Genomic DNA, 27605 nt, shown 5'->3' on the forward strand with positions numbered 1-27605 from the left:
GTAGTCGGCACTAGGTGGAATCATTACCAACCTTCTCTTGTATGTTATTTAGTTACCAGTCTGCTCTCTTATGTAATTCAATTTCGCACGAGTGTATTTTATCTTAGTTGTTGGCTTGATATATGGAAGTTGAAAATGAGATTTGAAATGCTCAACACAAGATTTCTTTTCATATTTACATAACTTTGAGAATCCTTCCAATTATCTACACTGGATAACACATAACTGTTGGAAAAACACGGATAAACACAAAAATATATATGGTAAAAGTAATGGAAATAAAATGGGAAAATAATGACACCAAGAATATGGTTCAACACATTATCGTCGACTCATTGCCTAATGAATCCACATACATGTTTGTGCAACAGATTTCAATCTTCATCTGTTTTATTATCAGGCTCTACAGTGGTAAATACTGATTCGTAAAAATTCTGACATAAAGCATATCTTTCATTTTCTCCTTCCAAAGGGCATAATTAACACCATTCAAAGTAACCATTTGACTTGTGTTGGCTTCCATCGTTTTCCTCAAAAATATTGTTATTGCAAATCAAAGTAAATCTATTCTGATGTGGAAGTTCAGACTGTGCTGCAACCACAGAGCATATTCAGATAAAACATTGGTTCTGATATCAGTTTGTTGGGAAAACACGGTAAACACAAAAATATATATGGTAAAAGTAATGGAAATAAAATGGAAAAATAATGGCACCAAGAATTTTACGTGGAAACCCTTCTAAATAAGGAAAAAACCACGGGCCAAGAGGAGCAACTGATATCACTATAGTCACGAATACAATACTCAAAATGACTACTACACACTCAAAATGAACAACACTCTTTTGATTTCACCTTACTAAAATATCGCTCACACTCTATTTTTCTTCACAAACTATTTTTCATTAGTTTACATTCAATTATTCAATGCAACTCTTCCTATTCTCCAAATTATTTATTTCTCCTAATTAATTAGCCTACATTTAATTATTCAACTCTTCCTATTCTCCAAATTATTTAGCAATGAATATTTTGCACATTTAATGGGTAAATCATTAAGGGTTATATTTAAATTGGACTTTTGAATATGTGCAGATTCACAAATCAATATATATATATAAATGAGGATCTTCAATCCGCCTATGTGGCATGCCTCAATGTTGAGAAAAATATATATTTTTGTTTTAAAAAAAATAGGGCTTTTTAGATTATTTCTTTTTACACAATAATATTATGTGTATGTATATATTGCTATTAATAAGTAACTTAATAAGCATTAAACCTCCTAACCTTTTAATAATATATATAACATCTAATATTTAATTTAATAATATAACTCCTAACCTTTCATATTCATAACCTTCAAAATATTTAATATAAAAATTATAACTCCTACATATTACACCTATAAAAACCCACTTTGAGACATTGCATGATGGTCATTTTATTTTTATTTTCCCTATTCTTCATTTTTTATTCCTTTGATTTGTTAATTTTTTTTTTGTCTTCTTTGATCTGATTTTTGCAGGAGAGGGACGTATAATGAAAAATGTTATATATTTTGCATATTTTGATTTTGTGAGGTAAAATGATTTGACATGTCTAATTATCATTATCATTTTTGTTCTATTGTAATTACATATAGATTTGATATTATTAGGTTGGATTGTTGATGGTACAAACCATGATTCTTTTATAGAAAAAATAATTTGTTCTTTTTTTTTTTGCTTCTCTTTGTAGTTTTTTGATATTTTTTTCTTATTCTTGTAGTTTCTACCGACACTGATTGTCTTTATTCACTTTGTAAATTTGAAGAATCGAATTATGTTATGTTAAGAACATGATCCTTCTTTCCTCTTCAAATCATATATAACTTAAATATTTTTGCTTGATTAGTTAAGTATAATTTTATGTCTTTTTGTTGTTATTATTGTAAGAATTATAATTATGTTATGTTGAGAACATGATCCTTCTTTCCCCTTCAAATCATATATAACTAAATATTTTAAATATTTTTGCTTGAGTAGTTAATTATTTTATGTATGTTTGTTGGTATTATTGTAAGGATTGTTTATATTTTTCCGGTTAAACTCTGATGCAATAAGAGTTGATTGGTTCCTTATTAAATTAATTAGTTAATTGAAAAAACGCCAATATATCTTATTTCTAATTTCGTCTAACAATATCTTCCTCCTCACTAGCTATAAAAATGTTATACAAATATATAATAAATATAAGTAATAAAAAAAGTAATATATCACATCTCAATATAAAGTAAATAAAATACTAAATATTAAATACAAATATTATATAACTAAGAATCAAATAAATCGATTCCTCTTATAATTTCGTATCTCACAATACATAACAATGATATGGTAAAAATAATAATTTTAACGTTGCATTATTTTTTATATTATTTATATATAGAAATTATTTATAGGCCAAATGTTTCACAATTTTGAGAATTTAATCAACAAAAAATTAAATATTTTTTAATTTTATTTTAAAACATTCGTACGATTACTTTTTTTTTGATAGTTTCAAAAAAAAATCTAATTCCTTTTGATTAACTTTTTAATTCTATGTCCCTTTTTAAATTTATTTTTAATTAATTTTTCTCTTAATAGATATCTCTCCTATAATATAAAATAAGAGAAAAAGTATATATTGTTCAAAATAATAGTAATTACTAAAAATAATATTTATTATAAGAAGCATATTTGGAGACTTTTAATAATTTGAAATTTCTAAAATGAGGTAAAAAGAAATTATGTCATATAATAAAATTAATTATAAAAATGGTGGAGGATTTTACTTAAACATATTTTGTTAATTAAAAAAATATGTCACATTTTTTTTTTACCTTTTTCCTCTTATTTTTATATATTTATTTTTAATTGAATTTTTATTATAAACTCACACCTCTTCATCTTTCAAAACCTCTATACTTACTTAATTAATACTTATTAGTAATACCTATAACTTCTAGATTTATACATTCGTAACCCCATATTACTTAATATTTAAATTTGTGATATCTTAAAAGCACATCAAAAAAATATTTCTAACCAAATATATTTATGTTTAGCTTAATTGTCCTCTACTTTAATCTTGTAATGCAAAATCTAAAATCGACAAAGACTTCTTTATATAATTATTTTTACTTCTAATAAGAATGATACAAAATAAGATATATAAAAGAGAATAATTGATTTGTTTTTTTGCATGAAATTATAAGAGCTAGATCATTACTAAAAGTAAGACAAAAACAATTCTTGAAAACATTAAAATGTATTTGTAGATACGCTTAGCGGTGGGAGATAATCAAAATTATTATGATGTTATTTTTAAATTTTAAATAAAATATGAATCATGAAAACTATAATAAAAATTAATTAAGAGAATTCATTTAAACATTTTGCTTAAATTAATAAAAAGTTTAAGACAAGCTAACTTGATTATGTTAAGATTTGATGCTAATTGTTACTGTTTTTTAAAAAAATATATAAATTAGTAAAAATACTAAAGACGAGCAAACTTCAGTCTTTTAATTACGATGTTAATTGTTTGTGTTATCTTAATAGAATTAAATAAGCAAAGATTAAAAAAAAAAGAGAGAGACTAAAAAATAGAGTTGAAATAAATTTTTTTTAAAAAAAACTTAGAATTATAGAAGAAAATTTCTCAAGGAAAAAATTAATACAGATAATCATTTCAAATATACGTATTACTAACCATTCATCCTCCATTATAATGATTCTAAAAATTTACTTAACTTTTCTCCAACACTTTAATTATAAGAAAATATTATTTATTTTTAATAATTATAAATATTCATATTATTTGTGAAAAGTTTTTTTATGTTTACTATATTTAGAAAAATTCAAGAGTCTAATTATAAGTTTTTAGTAGATATATAAGTTTTTTTTTTTAATCTTAACATAAAACCTTTTATCATTCATCTATAATTGTTCATTTATTACTTATTTTATTATGCATTTTAACAATAATATATTATTTTTATGTTAATTCTATATCACTAAAAATTATTTTACCGAACTAAAATCATGTATCACTCATTTCCTTCCAAAGAATCAATATAGAGAGAGAACTTTATATTTTAATATATAAATATTGAAGTACTTTTTTAAGTCTTCAAATTATAGGTAGCTTATCTATTACGAATAATTTTTCATATTTCTAAGTCTGTTTTTGAATTTATTACTATTTTAATTCTTTTGATATTTTAAAAAAAAAATTAAAAGACTAAAAATCTCACTTTAAATTTTTAACAAAACATCAAAGTTAACCATATTTAATTTTGAGGACTCATTAAAATGGATAATGAAGTCATAAATTCTTAATTATATATTATAACTAACATAAAAGAATATGTATTATTCAACCAAAAAAAGTATAGGTATTTGACCGTACAAGTTTTTATTTTTTGATAAAATTAATTCATGAATTGAGTTGAAATTACAAAGCTAAATGATAAAAATTATTAACTAATCTATTTAAATTTAAAAATTAAATAAAAATGAAAACTTTTAGATACCGCGCATAGCGCGGCTAAGTTTACTAGTCTCATGTAAATTTAAATACAATTACTACTATTTCAATTAGATTAGGTATTTTATTTTAATTAAATATGAGAGAAAAATTGTAATCTTACTTTAAGCACTCATTTTATTTCTCTCCATTTTTATTCATTTGGATACATTCACATTGGACTAATATTCTACTTTGAACATAAACAACACAAAACAATATAAACAAAGATACATATTCCAAGTCATAATAAATGGGATAAAGATCTGGTCAAGTATAATTTAGTCAAGTAACATTTAATAGCCTTATAGATTCATGCCATGTGTATTATATGATTATTTATGGTTGAGATTCATTTAAATTATGTATTCATTTTAATAATAAAAACAACAAAGTTGTCAATAATTTTTATTTTTTAAAACTATCGAACAAATCAATTAAGTGTATAACCATGCTAATATTTTTTTAAAAAAAATAAGATTGAAAAAGAAAATTTAATATACCTGATTGAAAGTATTTGCATTATCAAATTGAGTCTTATCGTCAACTCTCGATCCGCATATCCGCCAATTTTAATTTTTTTTCTTAAAAATATTAGCTTAGGTACATTTAATTGCTTTATTTGATAGTTTTAAAAAAACAAAAATAGTTGACAGCTTTGTTATTTGTATTATTAAGATGAGTATGATATAAATGAATCTCAACTATAAATTATTATATACACATGGCATGAATTTATAAGGTTATTAAATATTACTTGACCTAATTATACTTGACTGGATCTTTATCCCTATTTGTTACGAACTAAAGAGGAAACTACCATAAATTACACAAAATGAAAGGAGGGAGTATGGCTTTTCCTTATTTACAGTTTCTTTGATGATCACAAGTGCAACATCTGTCCAATTGGCTTTTGGCTGTAACATAAGAACAAAATACTATTGTGGCATAGCATAGTTCCAAGAGTGAATAGGTTAAAATCTCTGTAAATTATCATTATTTTGTGAGTTTCATATCTAAACTATTAAATATTCATGTGACTCTCTTAGACTATAATGTCCTTTAGATTAATAAAAACTCCCTATTTTGGATGACTTGCTAAGAGGCACGTGAGAGATGAAAAAGTCTTAAAATGAGTACACGTAGCACAATGAGTTCATTGTAGTTTTGGGAGTTCTGTGAACATTAGTCTATAAGTTTAGATATGAAACTCGTAAAATAATGATTTTTTTAGGATGGGGGGGGGGGGTTGTTTCGAACCTATTCACTTAATCTTCTTTCTTTTTTTCACGCAACGTGTCAAATTCCTTCACGGATAATTTAGTATAAATTCATGATATTTCATGGTGATTTGGAAACACGATAATTTAAGTATGAAACTCGTAAAATGATATAATTAGAAATTTTTAAACTTATTTAATCTACTCCATGGTGCAAAGTGTGGAGGTGACAGTTTCTTATTGATGATATTTTGTTAGGCACCCAAAAATATCACAATTATTGCTTTCTGATATTATTAGCTAATGCCTTTAGTCTATTCAATGAAAACTACAAAAGAGACACACACTAGGCCTAATGGCCCTATTCAATATTTTCACCATCTTTTTATCACATCATTTTTGGCACCTAGTCTTTTGATCTTTTTCATCAACTTTAGCTTTTGGCCAGTGTCATTTTCAAGCATTAAAATAATGTTATCATCATACTCATATCTAATGCAAAGTGTCAAAATTCTACAACTTTTTCTTCATATATGTTTAAGTTTCAACAGAATTGGAGGTAAATAGTAATATAGTGGAATCGTCGAAGTGTGCACATACTGATCAGGACATTGTTATCATTAAAGAAGGAAGTGTCAAACATTCGAATACTTACCAGTTTTACCTTTACTAAGATGTGAGATGCATGATTGCTCACTTCTAAACGTTATTATAATGTGTGTTGGAGGATACGAAAACGCAACTAATGTGAATGATGTGTGAAATTTATTTTCTTAAAAAGAGATATTTTTCAAAAATTCTAACCGAACAAGAAAAAAGTGAAAAATTCCCTCCATACCAAATTTACCGTTAATTCTAGAAATTTCTCAAATGATCACTCGAAAAGAATCATGAAGAAAAGTTACTTTATTTTATTTTATATTAGTAAAATCACTCGGATTATGTGATGTATCTAATTACTATTTAGGAATTAGATTGGCAGAAAAATCTTTCTCGGCATTTTAAATTATACTCCCTCCGTTTTAAAAAGAATTTCCTATTTCTTTTTTAGTTTGTTTCAAAAAGAATGACCCTTTTTTTTTTTGCAACGCTTTAACTTTAACTTTTCACGCGACATGTTTAGGACTACAATATTAAAGGGCATTTTGATATATTTGACGTAACTTCAATTTAGAACCACAAAATTAAAAAATCTTCTTTCTTTTTTTAAACTCCGTTCCAAGTCAAACTAGGTCAATCTTTTTGAAAGGGATGGAGTAATTTATATTCTCTATGGGATCCAACTAGTGGCCCAGTAATAAAATTTATGAAAACATATATTTTTTCTGTCCATTTTTAATTGTTATGTTGTGCTTTTCGAAAATTTTAATTAATTTTTAAAGAGAAATTAGATTATATTATTTTGATATATTAAATAAAAAATTCAGATATTTAAAAACTATAAATAAAGTACAATAAAAATTATAATTTTTTATAAATCAATATAATTAAAAAAATTCATTGTAAAATATAAAATCAAAATACTTATCATTTAATTCTAAGAAAAAATAAAAGACAACCATGATACTTAAAAATAGACGAAGATAATACCAGATCAGAACATTTTCTATCTCATCAAAACTAAAAAGTGCTCGTCTATATGAGGTAAATCAACCATCAACCATATAATTATGTGGGAAGAAGAAGATGAAAGAAAAATGGAACAATTTGTCATTAAAGAGCTTAGAAGTTCAAGTTTTAAGATTGTCACAAGCATTATATTTTTAGGAGACAGAAAAAATAATTAGGAGAATAATGATAAAATAAAGGGTTTAAATTATATTTTTAGAGGGTCGGATTAGATGGATTGGGTCATTAAATGGTTTAAATGGATATATGCATTTAATTTTAGAAAAATTATGCGGTTAAGCAACATATACTACTTAATTATTCATCATAGTTACAGTTTGCTATAATTATCACTCACGACTAACATTATACATTAATTACGTGGATTGACTTCAAATTTGTATAATTAACCACATTTGTATATGTATAATTCGCCAAAATATACAAATGCATTTGTATAATATACAATTATCTAATCGATATACATATACAATTCACCCTCTCTCCCACTCTCTGCCCTCTGGCTCGCCTCTCTCCTCCCTCTCCCAATCTCGCTTGTCATTTATACAAATGCATATGTATAATAAATACAATTATCTAACCAATATACATATACACTTCACCTCTCTCCCACCCTCTACCCTCCCTCCCTCGCCTCTCTCTCAATCTCTCTTGCCTCTCTCCTCCCTCTCCCAATCTCGCTTGCCATATATACAAATACATATGTATAATATACAATTATCTAACTAATATACATATACAATTCACCTCTCCCCCACTTTTTGCCCTCTCTCTCGCCTCTCTCCTTTCTCTCCCAGTCTCGCTCGCCTCTCTCCTCCCTATAACATGTAACTATGAATTGTAATTATCAAACGATAGTTATATAGAATAATTAGGCTATTTTTTAATAGCTATATGTGAAAATCTCCTTTTAATATTTTCAATTTTGGTTGAAAATAAAATTTTAATAGAAAAAATAATTAAATAGATTTAGTGACTTTTGAATTGAAATTGAACATTAGACGACTTCTTTTTTAGCTAAATTAATTAATAGTTGAGTGACTGGTGCATTTTGTTTATAAAAAATCTAAGTAGAGGTGGGGCCCAATTAGTAAGCTGAGTGGAGTGAAAAAAATATCCCTATAAATTAAGCACAACCAGGAGATATTGGCAATATCGTCACTCATATTTTTCTCCCTCTTTTCATCATTTACAGCTCTAATTCATTTGCTTCAGGTACGTTTATTCTTATTAAACTATTAAAAACTCTTAATTGCGTATCGGATCTTTCAAAAATATATGTATAAAATGTTTAGGAGTGTGTATCCATTGGATCTGATACAAATGAGGCAACGCAATAACATTTACGTGAAGAGTCTGATCAACACAGATTAAGCCGATAAATAAAAAGAAAATTATGCATACCTTTTTCTCTATTAGATCTGTATATACGTTACTTCCATCGCGAAAATTGCTCGTAGCTAGTAATTTTTTTTTTGTTAATTCTATCATTTCTGTTTAGCTATAAAATTTCTTACTGTTTTTTTTAGCTATAAAAATAGTTTTTGCTATTTCCGTAGGCATTAGACTTTCGGATATATCAGCAGACATAAGGAGAAGTATTTATTCAAAGAGGGAATAGGATGTATCAGAGAGGGGAGGGATGTATTTGAAAGGATATAGGAATGTATTAGCGAGAGGCAATTTGAGAATTTTAGAGATTATGATAAAAACAAGATGCGTATTTAGATAATTTTTTCAATAATAAATGAACACTTTTGGCCAAAAGGTGGTCTAGCTCAACCTCCAAGTAGGAATAGATTCTATGAGTCGTGATCCAGTTAAGATAAGGGGCATTTCTATCATTGAAAATCCCTATTCTTATTGAATAGTTCAAATAACATACCTATTCTTTTCAAGAATAGCCTCCCGTTATCGAAAAGAAGGGCCCGAAGAAGAGATGACTGGCCATCCTTCTCATCCCCTTTAGGAAGTAGAGCGCGGTGAAAGAATTCTGTCGTTCAGTCGAAGGGGACAGGTTTGCAGCTTCAGGATAACCCGAGCAGTGAAAGAGAAGTAAATCCTGTGTGATAAAATTAAAGTTACCTGGTACATAGTGGAATAGTCGATAGACATGAATACTCGATTGAGGTGGATCTATGATTTAAATTTGATAGTTTACTTTTGCAATCATAGGTGCAGATGTTAATATTTGTTGAAACTTTAGTGTTTCGTATATTTTGTGTTAATATGATTAGTTCAGTTGAATCCGTTGATTATATATCGCATCTGATACTTGGAATGATCTTTCAAAACACAGCCAATAAATTAGAATGTCATTGTTCCACCATAGTCTTTGTGTTGATGATCAATATATTTAACCTAAAAACTAAAATGTCATCATTCGACGTGACCAAATCTAGTAAATCGATCCCTTACTTTCATTTTATGTTGTGCCATTTGACTTGAAACAGAGTTTAGGATAGGACGATTGTTGAAATAGGTGGTTCAAAATATGTCACAACATTTATGTATTAGGTGAAATGAGAAGTTAAAAGTTAAATTGTTTTCAGAAGTAGAAAGTGCAAGTACTTTTTGCTATAACATATGATCTAGCTACAAATTCTGAAGTCTCCGAGGTTCGTTTGTGGTTTTGGTTTGTGATATTCAACTAGTAGCATCACTCACTTTTTGTTGTATCATTTTACAAGCTTGACTTGTTCTAAATATGTGTTTTTTTCCCTCATTCTGCTTATATATGAATGAACTTATAGTATTAAAATTTGTGACTCAATTGCTTTGTTATCCTTAGACGTTGATAGACAGATGGCGTCTGTCCAAACTGCTTTGACATCACTCCTATGCAAGAAAGGGAACAATAATCCACAAGTAAATGTTCCAAGAAGTTCCTTCTTGCCAGGGTTTGATTTGACAGGGCAAGTTGCAGTTACGGGGAGAAGGGAAACGCGTTTCAATTCTTTTTCAAGCCCGAGAGCAACACTTACCTTTGATCCTCCCAGTACTGATAATAAAGAGAAGACAAAGCCAAAGCACACTGTTGATCCTAATGCTCCTGATTTCCTGCCCCTTCCACCATTCGAACAATGCTTTCCGAAAAGCTCCAAGGAATACAGGTCTGCCTAGAATCCATCATGTCTTTGCTCTTCGAGATAACAATATTTGTTGAGGATTCAGTATGTGGAATTTGTAACACTAGTATACTATTGAGACATCTCTTTGATATCTCGAGTGAAATGGCTAAACGTTTAAGATCTCATTGTATAGCTTCACAGAAGAAATGCAGTACACATGCTTTATTTCAAATCTCTAAGCTCATTGGTTCGCGAAATGCTTATTAGTTGAATGTGCAATTTGCAGTGAAGTTATGCATGAAGAAACTGGTCATGTACTCAAAGTCCCATTTCGACGTATTCATCTTTCCGGGGATGAACCACATTTTGACACTTATGATACCAGTGGTCCTCAGGGTGTTAACCCGCGTGTTGGTAAGCCTATTATCTATCCTTTTGATGATAACATCCCTTGCGATGAAATTTCTATTTGCGATTCTTGGAAGTTGAATTATCTGATCTTGGATGTTCATCCATATTTCATAAAATTGTTTTCTTTTAAAAAGATCTGGAATATTATTAGCTCTTAAAATGATTCAATATAGGCGATACCAATTAGTTGAATTTAAGTTTTAGTCATGTAGGTTTGTTTACTATAAGTACAATATTCGCTTTAGTCTTTTCAGAGATTTATATACTAGGGGGAAATAATCAAATATAGAAACCTCTTAGTGCTATAGAACCTTATTCTTTTAAACATTGGATTGCGACGAATTTAAATGGAGGGACATAGAAGTGAGGATTCCTATAGTACATAACTAATATGGGATTAATGCTTCGTAGTTTATCTTTTATATTATTAGCTATCAGTTTTCACATTTGTTTTTTCTTTCTTTTCATCTGTTCGAGTCTTGCATATATTATTTTCACTCTGCTAAAGACAACCTTTTGTGTCAAAGTTGTTTGTACTTTATGTCAAATGAAACATTAAGCTAAATGTCATGTTGTGATTTTTTTACATTATGATTTAGAACATAATCTATTTATATCATAATAATTATGCATCTAAATAGGACTTCCCAAGCTGCGCACGGAGTGGATTAACAGGAGGGAGAAGTTAGGAGGACCAAGGTATACTCAAATGTTCTATGCTAAGCAGGGAATCATAACTGAGGAAATGGTGTACTGTGCTGCTCGTGAAAAGATGGATCCGGAATTTGTGAGGTCAGAAGTTGCTCGGGGCCGTGCAATCATCCCTTCAAACAAGAAGCACCCTGAGTTGGAGCCAATGATAGTAGGAAGAAAGTTCTTAGTGAAAGTCAATGCCAACATCGGGAACTCTGCTGTTGTAAGCTCGATTGAAGAAGAAGTTCATAAGCTTCAATGGGCAACAATGTGGGGTGCAGATACGATCATGGATCTCTCCACTGGTCGTCACATCCACGAGACTCGTGAGTGGATCTTGCGTAATTCTGCTGTACCAGTAGGCACTGTGCCAATTTACCAAGCACTAGAAAAAGTAAACGGGATTGCTGAGAATCTTAGCTGGGAAGTGTTTAGAGAGACCTTAATTGAACAAGCTGAGCAAGGAGTTGATTACTTCACAATCCATGCCGGAGTCCTTCTCAGGTACATCCCACTGACAGCAAAACGGATGACCGGAATTGTTTCTCGTGGAGGCTCAATTCATGCAAAGTGGTGCTTAGCTTATCACAAGGAGAATTTCGCTTATGAACATTGGGATGACATACTTGACATCTGTAATCAGTACGATATATCGTTATCAATTGGTGATGGACTGAGACCTGGTTCAATTTATGATGCAAATGACACCGCTCAGTTTGCTGAGCTCTTGACTCAAGGGGAGCTGACTCGCCGAGCTTGGGAAAAGGATGTACAGGTAAATCGCTAATGCTGTCTATTTCTGTTTCAATAATTAACTTTTTGTTTGTCTATTTCGTCTCCTGAATATCAGTTTTGAGCTACCTTCCTAATTGGTAACGCTTTAATGACAAACATTGTGTTTGGTTTCAGGTTATGAATGAAGGACCTGGACACGTACCAATGCATAAGATTCCCGAGAACATGCAGAAACAGCTAGAGTGGTGTAATGAAGCACCATTCTACACTCTTGGACCATTGACAACTGATATAGCTCCCGGATATGATCATATCACCTCAGCTATCGGTGCAGCCAATATAGGAGCACTCGGGACTGCACTTCTGTGTTACGTCACTCCAAAAGAGCATCTTGGTCTTCCTAATCGCGATGACGTGAAGACAGGTGTAATATCATATAAGATAGCTGCTCATGCAGCTGATCTTGCAAAAGGTCACCCGCTATCTCAAGCTTGGGATGACGCACTTAGCAAGGCAAGATTTGAGTTCAGATGGATGGACCAATTCGCTTTGTCATTGGACCCCGTTACTGCAATGTCCTTTCACGACGAAACTTTACCAGCCGATGGGGCTAAAGTGGCACATTTCTGCTCGATGTGCGGTCCTAAGTTTTGCTCCATGAAAATAACCGAAGATATAAGGAAGTATGCTGAAAATCATGGTTATGGAAATGCAGAGGAAGCCATTCAGCAGGGCATGGATGCTATGAGTGCAGCGTTTCAAGCTGCAAAAAAAACCATTAGTGGGGAACAACACGGTGAGGTTGGCGGTGAGATCTACTTGCCAGAAAATTACATCAACTCTTTGAAGAGCCAAACGTGAGTATTACATTCTGCAAGTCCTTTGAAGACACTCGTATTTATTACCTTGCAACGCAATGCAGAGTCTTTGTGTATCCCGATTAAAGCTCCTTTCACTTACCTTAAAGAATACAATTTCAGGAATGTGTAAAGATCGAAACTGGCTCACAGATTTCTGAAGTGATCACAACTCCATCGGCCAGTCAAGGAGGCGGTAGTAGGAGCCTCATTATCAAGTATTAGGTAAGTATCTAGTTTGGTACTGTTAAATAAACTGAGACAAACAGCCTTGTTCAATGAAACTCTCCTTTGTTAGTAATGAGAAAACGCGTATTTTCTTGTGTTCAGTCTCTTATATCTCTAAGTTTTATTGACACGAGAAAGCACCGGGGGTGTCTGTGTCAGCTTCAAATGCTGACTGATCAGGCTGAGAAAGTCCCTTTGAACCTGAACGGGATAATTCCTGCGTAGGGAGTGTGCAATTTTTTTTTTCTTGCTTGCACAGGGATGGCGATTCTCCGAAATGGTTGAAAATTCAAAATTAATCTGATCCTGCTCTTTGCCAGGACCAGTTTATTCACCGTCTATTCAAGACACCATCTTGTATTGTTTGTTTTTTTGGTGTCCTGACTAAATACAGATTCCCGCACTCTGTACATAACGGAGCTCGAATTCGACACCTTTGATTGGTAGTAAAGGGGTATTTATCACTCCATCACGACCCTTGTTGGTAAGGCATTGTCGTGTATGCCTCTGAGACGCGATTGGTTACTTACAATTGACCAATTTTCTCATGGTTACTCTAGCTTTGGTTGGACTATTGAACATTCAGTAATATGAATGACTCAATTGCATATATACCTTCATATTTTAAAATCAATATTACGAATTTAAGATCTAGAGTCGATAAGTTTAGGGTAAGTATGTCGTATTATATGTATATAATTAATTTTTATCCATGTTCATATACATATCTCGAGCTGAAAACATTTATATACCCCTTATATACATTGAAAGGAAGTAGCATATGTAATTACTAAAGGTGAATTCAGGATCTAGAGTCGATGGTTTCAGGATTAGTATACTAATTAATCTTGTAGCAATACAGGGCAGAGTTAGAGATTAAGGTATGGATTTGGTCGAATTTCGTAAATTAAGTCGAAATATTATAATTATCTTCAAAAATCATTTAGTATATAAAAGTTCTTAATTTAGAATTTCAATAATAAAAAGACTATAATGTTGAATTCATAAAAACTTCAAATTCTGATTTCACATTTTTATCGTATACAACCCAATGGTAACATTTTTCCTATTTTTAGGCTATTCATAATGATCATTATTCGCATGTTAACATTTGTAACGGATGGAGTGAATCTCAAATTTTTCATGGCGAACCAGTGTAAAATTTGCATTATAAAACATGATTTTTCTATTCATTTCTCATTGAACTAGCTCACTGGAAAAATGAATGATGAGAAATGAATTTACTCTGAAATAGTAGGAAACTTGCCTGATTTTTTTTATATGAAAATATTATTATTATTTCTTTATTTACATATTCATTTAAAATATCTATGAAAATAACCGCCGAACATTTTTCTGTGGAAAAATACTGATTTTTTTTTAGCATTCACTGTTGGATAGTTTCCATTATTTCAAAATGTAAGGGACCATTTTTGTCGAGAAAACAATAGAGTTCAAGACTAAAAAAGTATAATGCAAAACATTCGTTATTATGATAGTTTGTGTTGCTCAAACTCTTTTAAGTAAGTGGATGTTGAATCTTTTAAAAGTAATATATTTTTTGAAAATTCGATATAAATAGGATATTACTTAAAAGAGAGTTCGAGAAACCATCAATGATTCCCTTGTTTTGTAATACAAATCAAAGTCCGAACACAAAAGTATGGTGTAGTGATTGATGAAATGAGTTTGAACATTATGAAGTTTTAGGTTTAAATATCAGTAAAGATAAAAATATTTGATAATTTCTTCTAATCTATCTAAAGTCGCTTTGGAATCTGATGGATAAAGTTATTTAACCCTACGTAGCGAAAGGTAACCAAACAAACTAATTTAAGCACCATGATTATATATATATATATATATATATATATATTCCTTTTCATCATTCTTTGATTAAAGACTCATTTTGTCCATCTTTTTCTTGGTGCCCTTTTCTCATTCTTTTTAATATCTATTTTCCACCAAGCCCCTTTAATTTATTTTCCTATTGACCCCATGGCACCATTTCACTTCACTTTTATCAAATTATATATTTTGTATTTTTTAAAAATTAGTTTTGCATAAGATAATAGATGGATCAGCCCAAGATTGTCTTAGAATTTGTTTATAATATTTTTTCTATCTCAATTTATATATAAAAAATTTCGTTAATTTAAAAAATAATATATTTTTATATTCAATAACAACTTAACTTTAAATTTTACTATCAATAAAATAATTTATAATCACATAAATATCTATAACTTTAGTTCCGCGTAAAATCAAATTATATCAATGGTGGTCCATTGGGGCTACTACTTAAAGGCTACATGCACTAGCCGCTGGTAGCATTTGAGCTTTAATAATTACTCAATAATCTAAATTAATTAGTTGGAAATATGGTGGTAGAATCTTTAATGATGACTCTATAATCATTAATCTAAATAGAGAAATTGTTTCCTTCTCGTAACTTTACTAGTATGGAATATCTAAAGTACTCAAACGTTATTAATTATTAATATTTTTTATTTTACATAATAATTAAGAAATCATTCGATTCATCGATTGATCAATTTTATTACTTTCTTCGTTTCATAAAGAATGATATAGTTTAACTTGACACGAAATATAAGAAAATAAAGAAGATGTTTGAAACTTCTGGTCTAAATTAATGTTATGTCAAATGTACAGAATTGTTCTTTAATTTTGTAGCCTTAACATGCCACGTGAAAAGGTAACATTAAAATTTTATCAAAAAAAAAATAAAAAGTCATTCTTTTTCAAATAAACTAAAAGAAAATGAGGTCATTCTTTTTTAAACCGAGGGAGTGTTTATTTATATTAATTAGTCCCTCAAAAAATAAAATTCTTAGACCTTCAAAAACTGTTTAAATATTCAAAGGTCATATTAATTAATTATAAGATAAAATGAGAAAAAAATTAACTAATTTTATCCTAAATTAGTCAATGTGATCAAGTACTATCTTCGTTCACTTTTAATTGTCATAGTATCCTTTTTTAGAGTCAAATTATAAAAAAGAAATTGATTAATATTTTATGATGTATTTTTTCATTATATTGATATGCAAAAATTGTAATTTATAGTACTTTTCGTATAGTTTTAAATATCTATTTTCTTAAATATCGAATTAATATAATCTAATTTAACTTTTAAAAATCAGTCAAATTGACTTTTGAAAAATGCAATATGACGAATAAAATAGAAGGAGAGAGTATTATAAAACAAAGGGAAAAGGGTCTGATATACCCCTCAACTTTGTCATTTAGAGCTGATATACCCCTTGTTATGAAAGTGGCTCATATATACCCTACTTGTAAACAAATGGCTCATATATACCCTTTTCCTCTAACGAAAACGAAAAAAATAATAATTTTAATCTAAATTTTTATTATTTTTTTCTAAAAAATATAATCCCATATAAGTAAATTTAATCCTCGTCAAACATATTTTTTTTGACTTTTTTTTAATTTCAATGACTAATTTATAATTATTATTTTGATAATCAAATTTATTTATGTTTTACTAATATTCTTGTAAAACTTATTGTAGATGACCAAATTTTTTCTTCGAATACGAAATTAAATTACAATACACACAAAAAAAAAGTTTAACTTTATTCTTTAAACTAAGGAATGAAAGAAAAAAATAAAATAAGAATAAGAAATTCAAATAATTATAATAAAAGAAGTCAAAAAATAATTTATGTATGAAAAAAATTAAAATACACCTTGAACTTTAATAGAAGAATCATATATACCCCTAAATAATTTTTTTAAAAAAATTAGAAGTAATAAATATAAATTTAAAACTAATTTTTTAACTTCCGTTAAATGAAGGGTATATGTGAGCCATTTTGTAACGGTAGGGGTATATGTGAGCCGTTTGTATAACGGTAAGGGCATATATGAGCCACTTTTATAACGAGGGGTATATCAGCTCCAAATGACAAAGTTGAGGGGTATATCAGACCCTTTTCCCTAAAACAAATAATTATAGTAAGATGTCCCTCTAATATGGAAAAAAGAAAATAATATATAAAAACAATTATTGCACTTCAATTCCAAGTAAGTCGAGGGCTTGTAAATAAATGGAAATTTTACTACTTATTTAGTACTTCATTCGTTTTTAAAATAGTGATTTGATTTGACTTGACTGAACTTTAAGAAAATAAAGAAGATTTTTTAATTTTATGATCTTAAATTAAAGTTATGTCAAATTAATCAAAAATTTCTTAATTTTGTGGTTTTATATGTGTCACGCGGAGAACTGTAATCGAAGTGTCGCTAGAAAGAGAAAAAAAGTTCTTTTTAAAATAAATTAAATAGAAAAGTAAGTTATTCTTATTTAAACGGATGAGTATTATTTACTTGTGTTTTTATAGTTCATTTAGTAATTTATGCTTAATCTTATGAAATTCATTATTTACTTGTGTTTTTATAGTTCATTTAGTACTTAATCGCTGCTAATAATTAATCCACGTGAATCAATGAATGCATATAGACAGTGATATTTTTTTATTTTTTAAATGAAAAGAGTGATATTCTTAGGTTCCTCTCTATTGATTAAAAAATCTATATGTAATATACTTTTTTAATTATTTGTGATAGAGATAGATAATTAATGTTGTTTTCACAATTTATTGTTTGAGTCTTCGAAAGGGATTTGTGCAATTTATTATTAAATAAAAGGATCAATATATAAATTTGTGTTGCACTATATTTTTGCTGCTATTTTTATTTTATAAACATTATATAAATGAGCATTTTTTATTGGTTGAATCGAAATTGAGTTATTAAGAATCAAAAATCAATTAAATCAAAAATCTGAAGAAACATAATTTTATTAATCAAGATCATGAATACAATTTCATTCCTCCCTTGATTCTTCTATCTCTTAGACTTTTCCGTAATTCGAGGGTCGTTAGTGGCGTATTGCCCGAACTTGAATGATTTGGACTTGAATTTCAGAATTCGATGGTCATTAGTCGCGTATTTATCGAACTAGGTGATCTTCATAATTTGAGTCATTTTAGTGACATATTTCCCGAGTTAAAATGATTTGGACTTACTCTTCGTAATTTGAAGGTCGTTAATGACATATTTCTCGAAATAAGCTGATTTGAATTTGATCTCTTTATGAATATTTCATAAATTTATGAAATAATCGAGATAATATCTTGTTATTTGATTGTTAATTTAACATATTCACTAATTAAAAATCAATAAATCAATAATCAATATATATATATAAACGAGGATCTTCAATCAGCCTATGTGGCATGCCTCAATGGTGAGAAAAATATATATTTTTATTTTTAAAAAAAGGTCTTTTTAGATTATTTCTTTTTACACAATAATATTATGTGTATATATATATATATTGCTATTAATAAATTAGTTAATGAGCATTACACCTCCTAACTCCTAACCTTTCATATTCATAACCTTCAAAATATTTAATATAAAAATTATAACTCCTAAATATTACACCTATAAAAACCCACTTTGAGATATTCCATGATCGTTATTTTATTTTTATTTTCCTTATTCTTCATTTTTTATACCTTTGATTTGTTAATTTTTTTTTTGTCTTCTTTGATCTGATTTTTGCAGGAGAGGGATGTATAATGAAAAATGTTATATATTTTGCATATTTTGATTTTGTGAGGTAAAATGATTTAATATGTCTAATTATTATTATCACTTTGTTCTGTTGTAATTACATATATATTTGATATTATTAGGTTGAGTTGTTGATGATACAAATCATGATTCTTTTATAGAAAAAATAATTTGTTCATTTTTTATTTTTTTTGCTTCTCTTTGTAGTTTTTTGAGATTTTTTTTCTTAATCTTGTAGTTTCTACTGACACTGATTGTCTTTATTCACTTTGTAAATTTGAAGAATCGTATATTTTAAATATTTTTGCTTGATTAGTTAATTAATTTTATGTATGTTTGTTGGTATTATTGTATGGATTGTTTATAGTTCTCCGGTTAAACCACTGATGTAACAAGAGTTAATTGGTTCCTTATCAGATTAATTAGTTAATTGAAAAAAACGCCAAGATATCTTATTTCTGATTTCGTCTAACAATATCATCCTCCTCACTAGCTATAAAAATGTTATACAAATATATAATAAATATAAGTAATAAAAAAAGTAATATATCATATCTCAATATAAAGTAAATAAAATACTAAATATTAAATTCAAATATTATATAGCTAAGAATCAAATAAATCGATTCCTGTTATAGTTTCGTATCTCACAATCACATAACAATGATATGGTAAAAATACATAATTTTAACGTTGCATTATTTTTTATATTATTCATATATAATTATTATTTATAGGCCAAAAATTTCACAATTTTGAGAATTTAATCAGCAAAAAATTAAATATTTTTTAATTTTATTTTAAAACATTCGTACGATTACTTTTTTTTTTTTGATAATTTCAAAAAATTTCTATTCCTTTTGACTAACCTTTTAATTCTGTGTCCCTTTTTAAATTTATTTTTAATTAATTTTTCTCTTAATAGATATCTCTCCTATAATATAAAATAAGAGAAAAAGTATATATTGTTCAAAATAATAGTAATTACTAAAAATAATGTTTATTATTAGAAGCATATTTGGATACTTTTAATAATTTGAAATTTCTAAAATGAGGTAAAAAGAAAATATGTCATATAATAAAATAAATCATAAAAATGGTGGAGGATTTACTTAAACATATTTTTGTTTACTAAAAAAATATATCTCATTTTCTTTTACCTTTTTCTCTTATTTTTATATATTTATTTTTAATTTAATTTATATCATAAACTCACACCTCTTCATCTTTCAAAACCTCTAGACTTAATTAATACTTATTAGTAATACCTATAACTTCCAACTTTATACCTTCATAACCCCAAATTACTTAATGTTTAAATTTGTGACATCTTAAAATCACATCAAAAAATATTTCTAACCAAATATATCTATGTTTAGCTTAATTGTCCTCTACTTTAATCTTGTAATGCAAAATCTATCGACAAAGACTTCTTTGTATAATTATTTTTACTTCTAATAAGAATGATACAAAATAAGATATATAAAAGAGAATAATTGATTATTTTTTTGCATGAAATTATAAGAGCAAGATCATTACTAAAAGTAAGACAAAAACAATTCTTGAAAACATTAAAATGTATTTGTAGATACGCTTAGCGGCGGGAGATAATCAAAATTATTATGAAATTATTTTTAAATTTTAAATATAATATGAATCATGAAAAATATAATAAAAATTAATTAAGAGAATTCATTTAAACATTTTGCTTAAATTAATAAAAAGCTTAAGACAAGCTAACTTGATTATGTTAAGATTTGATGCTAATTGTTACTGTTTTACAAAAATATATATAAATTAGTAAAAATACTAAAGACGAGCAAACTTCATTCTCTTAATTACGATGCTAATTGTTTGTGTTTTCTTAATAGAATTAAATAAGCAAAGACTAAAAAATAAAAAAATAAAAGAAAAAAGGGAGACTAAAAATAGCGTTGAAATAAATTTAAAATAAAACTTAGAATTATAGAAGAAAATTTATCAAGGAAAAAATTAATACAGATAATCATTTTAAATATACTTATTACTTAACCATTCATCCTCCATTATAATGATTCTAAAAATTTACTTAACTTTTTATCCTACACTTTAATTATAAGAAAATATTATTTATCGTTAATAATTATAAATATTCATATTATTTGTGAACAGTTTTTTTATGTTTACTTTATTCAGAAAAAATTCAAGAGTCTAATTATAAGTTTTTAGTAGATATATAAGTTTTTTTTAATCTTAACATAAAACCTTTTATCATTCATCTATAATTGTTCATTTATTACTTATTTTATTATGCATTTTAACAATAATATATTATTTTTATGTTAACTTTATATCACTAAAAATTATTTTACCGAACTAAAATCATGTATCACCCATTTTCTTTCAAAGAATCAATATACAGAGAACTTTATATCTTAATATATAATTATTGAATTACTTTTTTTAAGTCTTCAAATTATAGGTAGCTTATCTATTACGAATAATTTTTCATATTTCTAAGTCTGTTTTTGAATTTATTACTATTTTAATTCTTTTGATATTTTTAAAAAAATTTAAAAGACTAAAAATCTCACTTTAAATTTTTAACAAAACATCAAAGTTAACCATATTTAATTTTGAGAACTCATTCAAATGGATAATGAAGTCATAAATTCTTAATTATATATTATAACTAACATAAAATAATAGGTACTATTCAACCAAAAAAATATAGATATTTGACCGTACATGTATTTATTTTTTGATAAAATTAATTCATGTATTAATGAAATGATAAAATTTATTAACTAATCTATTTGAATTTAAAAATTAAATAAAAATGAAAACTTTTAGACACCGCGCATAGCGCGGCTAAGTTTACTAGTAAATATATAAAATCAAATCGAACCGATGAATACAGCTTTCAGTTGCCTAACTTTAGAGCCGGCTGTGTAAGGACACGACAATTAGCATCTTGTCAATTTACTTTCTATTTGACAAGAGACAAAAAATGATAAGAAAAACAAAGGGCATTTTTGCTAGTTACATTGTTATCTTTCTATCCCTTTTAACACAGGACTAGATATTTATTCGACGATTTAGAGAATTTAAAATTTATTTTTGAAAATTGTAAATATTATATTTTTATTTTTCGAATATTTTAAATGAATATTCTGAATAATCTATTAATATCTGTCCACTCTACACACCTACTCCCACCGTCATTGTGTTTGATTAAATTTTATATAAATATTTTTGAGATAATATTACGACTTTGCTTTAGTTAGTGTAACCATTTGATGAGAGTTAATATTTCTGGCAGGATCTTAGATGGGTAAACAAGATAAGTCACTTTCCCATTCACTAGCATTGTCCATAGTATGTTTGTTTTATACATGCATCAAAGTTTTGAGAGTAACCTTTTTGTCCCTCAAATTTTCGTCATCACTTTTTTCTATCCTTATGATTTTCTCTATATAAACACAAATCATGTTCACCCTTTTTTGAAAATATTATAAGAATAGTGTTCGAGTTAATTTGCATAAAATTATTTTTGATTTCTACTGTTTATTCTCTATATAAATACACATCATCTTCACTCTCTTTCCTCATTTCAATAATCTTTCAAGGTATTACTTTTCTCACTATGTTATATTAAATTAGTATTTTTTTAAAAGAAGTTATATAACGATAATAGTGTTTAAGTTAGTTTGCGTTAAATTATCTTTGATTTCTACCTCACCTCCCCTTACTATCTATACTAAAGTTTTTATTTTTTACATTAGATAACGATCGGTTTGAAGTATGTTTTCATTAAATTATCTTTGTTTTTAGTACCCTTGGTTCTCTATATAAGCACAAATCATGTTCACCCTCTCACTTCATTCCAATTTCTAGTAATCTTCCAAAGGTATCACTTCTCTCACCACTTATACTAAAGTTAGTATATTTTCTTTAAAAAATATATATATAATCGTGTGGTGCTCAAGTCAGTTTGCGTTAAATCATCTTTGATTTCGAGATGTCGGCAAGAGGATGTGAAGGAGTGAGTGTGGTGAAGCCAGAGATGACCAAGAATACAAAGATAGCAAGCAAGTTTCAAAAGCAAAACTCTACAAAGAGTGTTGTTGATGGTACTACAAATAATGCAAGGAGTACCACCACAACAACAAGTTGTAGCTTCAAGATGCCTAATAGATCCCAATTATTCCCTATTAAGATTTTCAAACAACTTGGAGGAAAAATGGTTGCACTTATGAAGATGGTATCTTCTTCAAAGAGAAGTTGTAGGAAAGTTACTAATTCGTCAGAGAGAGCAACAATTTCTGCTAAGCCAACCGCTACCTTGAATATTGACTCACATAGGGCGGAGGCAATTGATGATTGTATTCAATTCATCAACTTGTCTTCTTCTTTGCCTAGATCTAATTCAGTGTCATAAGAGATTGGAGAATCTCTTGATAAGAAGCGTTTTATCGTGTTATTTATATTAATTGACCACTTTTTTGTGGTTTTGTATCTATAAGTTGATTATATTTTTAAAATTAGACGTGTGATTTGAAATTTTGAATAACTTTTTAGTCAATAGCCATATCAAGGTCACTATTGAACTTCAATTCATTAATCGAGTTTTTAAAAAGTGGTCAACTTTCAAATAGAACATCAAGAAATGACTATTTGTGTAAATCAGCCCTAAACTAAATACCCTTTTCATCGAATTTTGATCTTAGTCGTTTAATTTAACCTATAATTGCGATGAGTTTGTAATGATGGAGTACTACCAATTGAGCTATATTCTCGACCCAAACAAAGCATATATTCACATGCTTCTTTTATTCTTTTTCCCAACACAATCGTACTTAGTTGTGTGATAATTATATCGAAATATGTACAAGTTGACCTGATACACATTCTATCTAATTATTGTATGCACCAGCAAGTTAATTCCCATGTCTAACCCCAATAATGGAAGTCATGATTGTTGTCACTAGAATGCTAATTTCTGCATTAAGAAAGTTCTATTTGGGTATATTCTTGCAACTACTTTTTAGTGTCCAATTTTCCAACTCATTACTTTTGCTTTTTGCACGTGTTAATAATTTAAGACTCGTAAATAGAAACAAATTCAAGATTTGAAGTTTATGAGTTTCTACGATGACTTCAAATTAATATAACAATAACATACTCAGTAAAATCTCATTAAATGTAACCTACAGGCTACATGATATGTGTTAGATCGGCCACATTGTAATGTACAAACAATTACCATTTGACCGTTAAAAATATAATTACATATAAGCAAAATACTCAACTTTAGTATTTCCATATACTAAAGTTGAGTATTCATGAATACGATTTGGCAACATGTACAAATGTACTAAACTTTTAGTAATATATAACTTAAGGTTTGTTTTAAATTTTTAATAAAAATTCTGAATCCGTAACTATACTGTCTCGATAGGTTATTGTAGCAAATAATAAATACTGAAGCAAAATCAGTAGAAGCAGAGTGTACATATAGATTGGTCCATTTGTGGTAGATGCAAATGGGGAATGGTCACTTGTCAGAAACATGTAACTAATTAATGGACATTGAATGCAGACATATTTATTAATTTTAACTTGTTTTACATATGTATGGTTAAAATATTTCTTTATATAGAATATATCAATAATCAAGTTCTATTTGATGCACAAATTCAAATTAATCATACTAATATACGTCAAATAACTAAGGAATCATTTAACTAGGGGTTAAGAAGTTAATCATTTATTTATTAAAATCAACAATCTATCATGTTTTGTAGCATTTTAGCTTCTATGTTAAATTAAATATACTAAAATTACGCTAGTTGATTATCGATTTCACTAACTTTCACTTAACTATTCTCTGAGCGCTTTCAACCTATGTTCAAAAGCAAGAAAGGTTTAGGGGTCATTAAGAGCTCCTCAATCAAAATGAATGTGCTAATCCATGAAAGTCTTAGTTGGATTCTATGGTATCGCTACTCGCTTACTTTTACATAAAAGATGGAATAATTAATACATAAATAATCAAATATTACATAACTAATTCATATATTACTAAATTTACATAACTATAAGTCTGTAACCAACAACAAAACAATCATTTGTCGTGTGATAGTTGATTTGATTTATTCATGTATTAATAAAACATGGACTAATTATGACAAAATCTCTTAGTTATGGAGATTTTATTTATTCATATATGACCTATTCCATCTTTTATCCTACATAAAACAATACATAAATTCTTTTATAACTTGTATACTTATATGAATTTCTAAATAGTACACCGAATATCATATTAATATTATATATAAATATCTTACCTTTTAATCAACTATACCAAACCTGACACTACTTATATAAAATTCAATACTTGCCTAACTCATTTTCAAACCAGTCACCAAACCGTAAATATAGATAGGGAGTACTATAGTTATGTATCTAGAAATGGGAGATAGGGAGGAGCAAGGCACATGGAGGTGTTACATAAATAGGCAAAAATGCATGGTTGTCTTGGTTATGTGCTAGTATACTGAGCATGTCTACATTGCCTTGATGGGAAGGTGTTGGATGACTATAGGGGTTTGGTGATGAGTCTACATCATAGACTCAGGTTGATCAAGACTCATGTTTGTCTGCCCCTTGTCCTCATTATGTGTTCTTTTGTCCCATTTTCCTACTCTTTATTAACCGCCAATCCTTTGGAAAATTTGCTTGTCGGAAATATTTTCAAATAGATCTTTAGTTAGAAATTTCATATTTTTTACTGTGTTTCAATGAGAACATTCGTTCGAAGCTCAAAAAAAATAATAATTTAGTACTCCCTTCCTCCCACAATTTATATGACATGGACTTTACTTGTTCAATATTGATTTGATAAATTTCATAAGGAGTAAAATTAGAATGTTAATTTTACTAATATCATTCTTTCAATAATTATAGCAAACCAGTTAAGGTGTTAATCTAGTAAAGCACTACTAAGAAGATGGTCGATCGGTAGTGAAAGCAAGACTTCTTGAATCTCTATGACTTTTTGTTCTCAAAACTTCGAAATGATTGACTACATTATATTATATATATATATATATATATATATATATATATGAAATAGAAAAAAAAAGATTATTTATCTCTCTATTGCACGATCTATCCAAGAGCATTTTGCTTCAAATTCTTTTTTTTTTCTATGGAGGACATAAATATTATATTTCAGCTCAATAAGGAGGATAGTCTTTTTTGACAGCTCAATTTTCACGGTAATAATTATGTGAATTCTATCTAAAAATTTCTTCAAGTGATTGAGGGGATTTAATGTTTTGAAAATTCATTGGAGAAATGACTATAGTTAATAATAAGGGTAAAATAGGAATTAAATGATAATTATCTCTTAATTTTTTAAATATTTTTTTAAAAAAACTGGATCGATAAGTAAAAGTGGACCTCTATTTTTAGTATAGTGGACAAATATAAATGGATGAAGAGAGTAACATAATTCTATATTTAGTGTAATAATTCAACTCTAAAATATTAGTTTTAATTACTAATAATGAATTTATAGTAATCAGAGAAATATCTATAACCCATAAAAATTTTATTTTTTCTGTTCTTAAATTTTGTGTTGAGTCAAATACCGTTACATAAAATTGACACGAAAAAAATATATACTATGTAGTTTGAAGGAATTTAATTGGCTGAGTTCGACTTATAAGATTTTTAGTTAAACCTATAGTAATAAATTTAAAATTATTTGTTTACATCTTATATTTATTAACATTTTGTGGACCTTCCCCCAAAAAAATAATAATTACATTTCACATTTAAAATCTGAGTAGTTTAAAATTCATCAAAAAATTGGTGTTGTCACCTCTCTACTTTAAAATAGTTCAATAAATAAAAGACAAAATTAGACGTCTGAATAAAATATATTTTAATTGAATCTAGTAACTTTTTTTTTCTAAATAATATATTTATAATAAGAATATTGCTAAAATGTGTACATGCAAATATTAAATTTTGCTATTCATAAATAGTACTCCCTTTCATATCACATAATTTGATTGGATACCATTTAAGAAAAAAATAAATAAAATGTCTATTAGATTTAATCTTTTTATCCAAAATAACCTAATATTTCATATTATTCAAATTGATCATTCAACCTGTTTTTGTTGTTCTATTGCTATTTATTCTTTCACTTCTATTTTCTATATCTAAAATTAATGATTAAAAAAAAAAGTCAAAAGATATTTCTTTTCAAGAATAAAATCCAAGAAGTGTACTAGTCACATAATTGGATATTAATTATTATTTTTTTGCAATATCACTATTATCACTTTGCTGATATCTCTACCAAAATCTAAAGATTTTGACTTAAAGAGTTTCTATTTAACCTTTTATTACATGATTTTATTATTTATTGAAGAATTTCGAAAGTTAAATTTTAAAACTTATTTTGATGTAAATGTGAATTTGCTTGAGTGAATGATATAATCAAGAGGAACTCATCTTTAAAATTTGGGAACTGTTTAGAGGTGAATTATATATATATATATATATATATATATATATATATA

General features: G+C 27.7%; 2 protein-coding genes across 3 annotated transcripts; both read left to right on the forward strand.

The window, feature by feature from the left end:
- Positions 1-8504: 8504 nt before the first annotated feature.
- On the forward strand, positions 8505-14305 carry LOC107023073 (phosphomethylpyrimidine synthase, chloroplastic). Of its 2 annotated transcripts, XR_001457167.2 has the most exons (7): positions 8505-8618; positions 10195-10516; positions 10761-10888; positions 11527-12353; positions 12488-13170; positions 13294-13395; positions 13558-14305. XR_001457167.2 is itself a non-coding variant. In XM_015223620.2 (6 exons), the coding sequence occupies exons 2-6, from the start codon at positions 10209-10211 to the stop codon at positions 13301-13303; spliced, it is 1956 nt and encodes a 651-aa protein (XP_015079106.1). In that variant the 5' UTR covers positions 8505-8618; positions 10195-10208; the 3' UTR covers positions 13304-13808. The 2 variants fall into 2 exon arrangements, 1 of the variants encoding a protein (XP_015079106.1); XM_015223620.2 differs by having other exon boundaries at positions 13294-13808.
- Positions 14306-23023: 8718 nt separating this feature from the next.
- On the forward strand, positions 23024-23443 carry LOC107022648 (josephin-like protein). Its single transcript, XM_015223245.2, has one exon. It carries the CDS (start codon positions 23024-23026, stop codon positions 23441-23443), a length of 420 nt encoding a protein of 139 aa, XP_015078731.1.
- Positions 23444-27605: the final 4162 nt, after the last annotated feature.

This window comes from Solanum pennellii, chromosome 6 (genome assembly GCF_001406875.1).
Source record: "Solanum pennellii chromosome 6, SPENNV200".
Lineage (NCBI taxonomy): Eukaryota > Viridiplantae > Streptophyta > Magnoliopsida > Solanales > Solanaceae > Solanum > Solanum pennellii.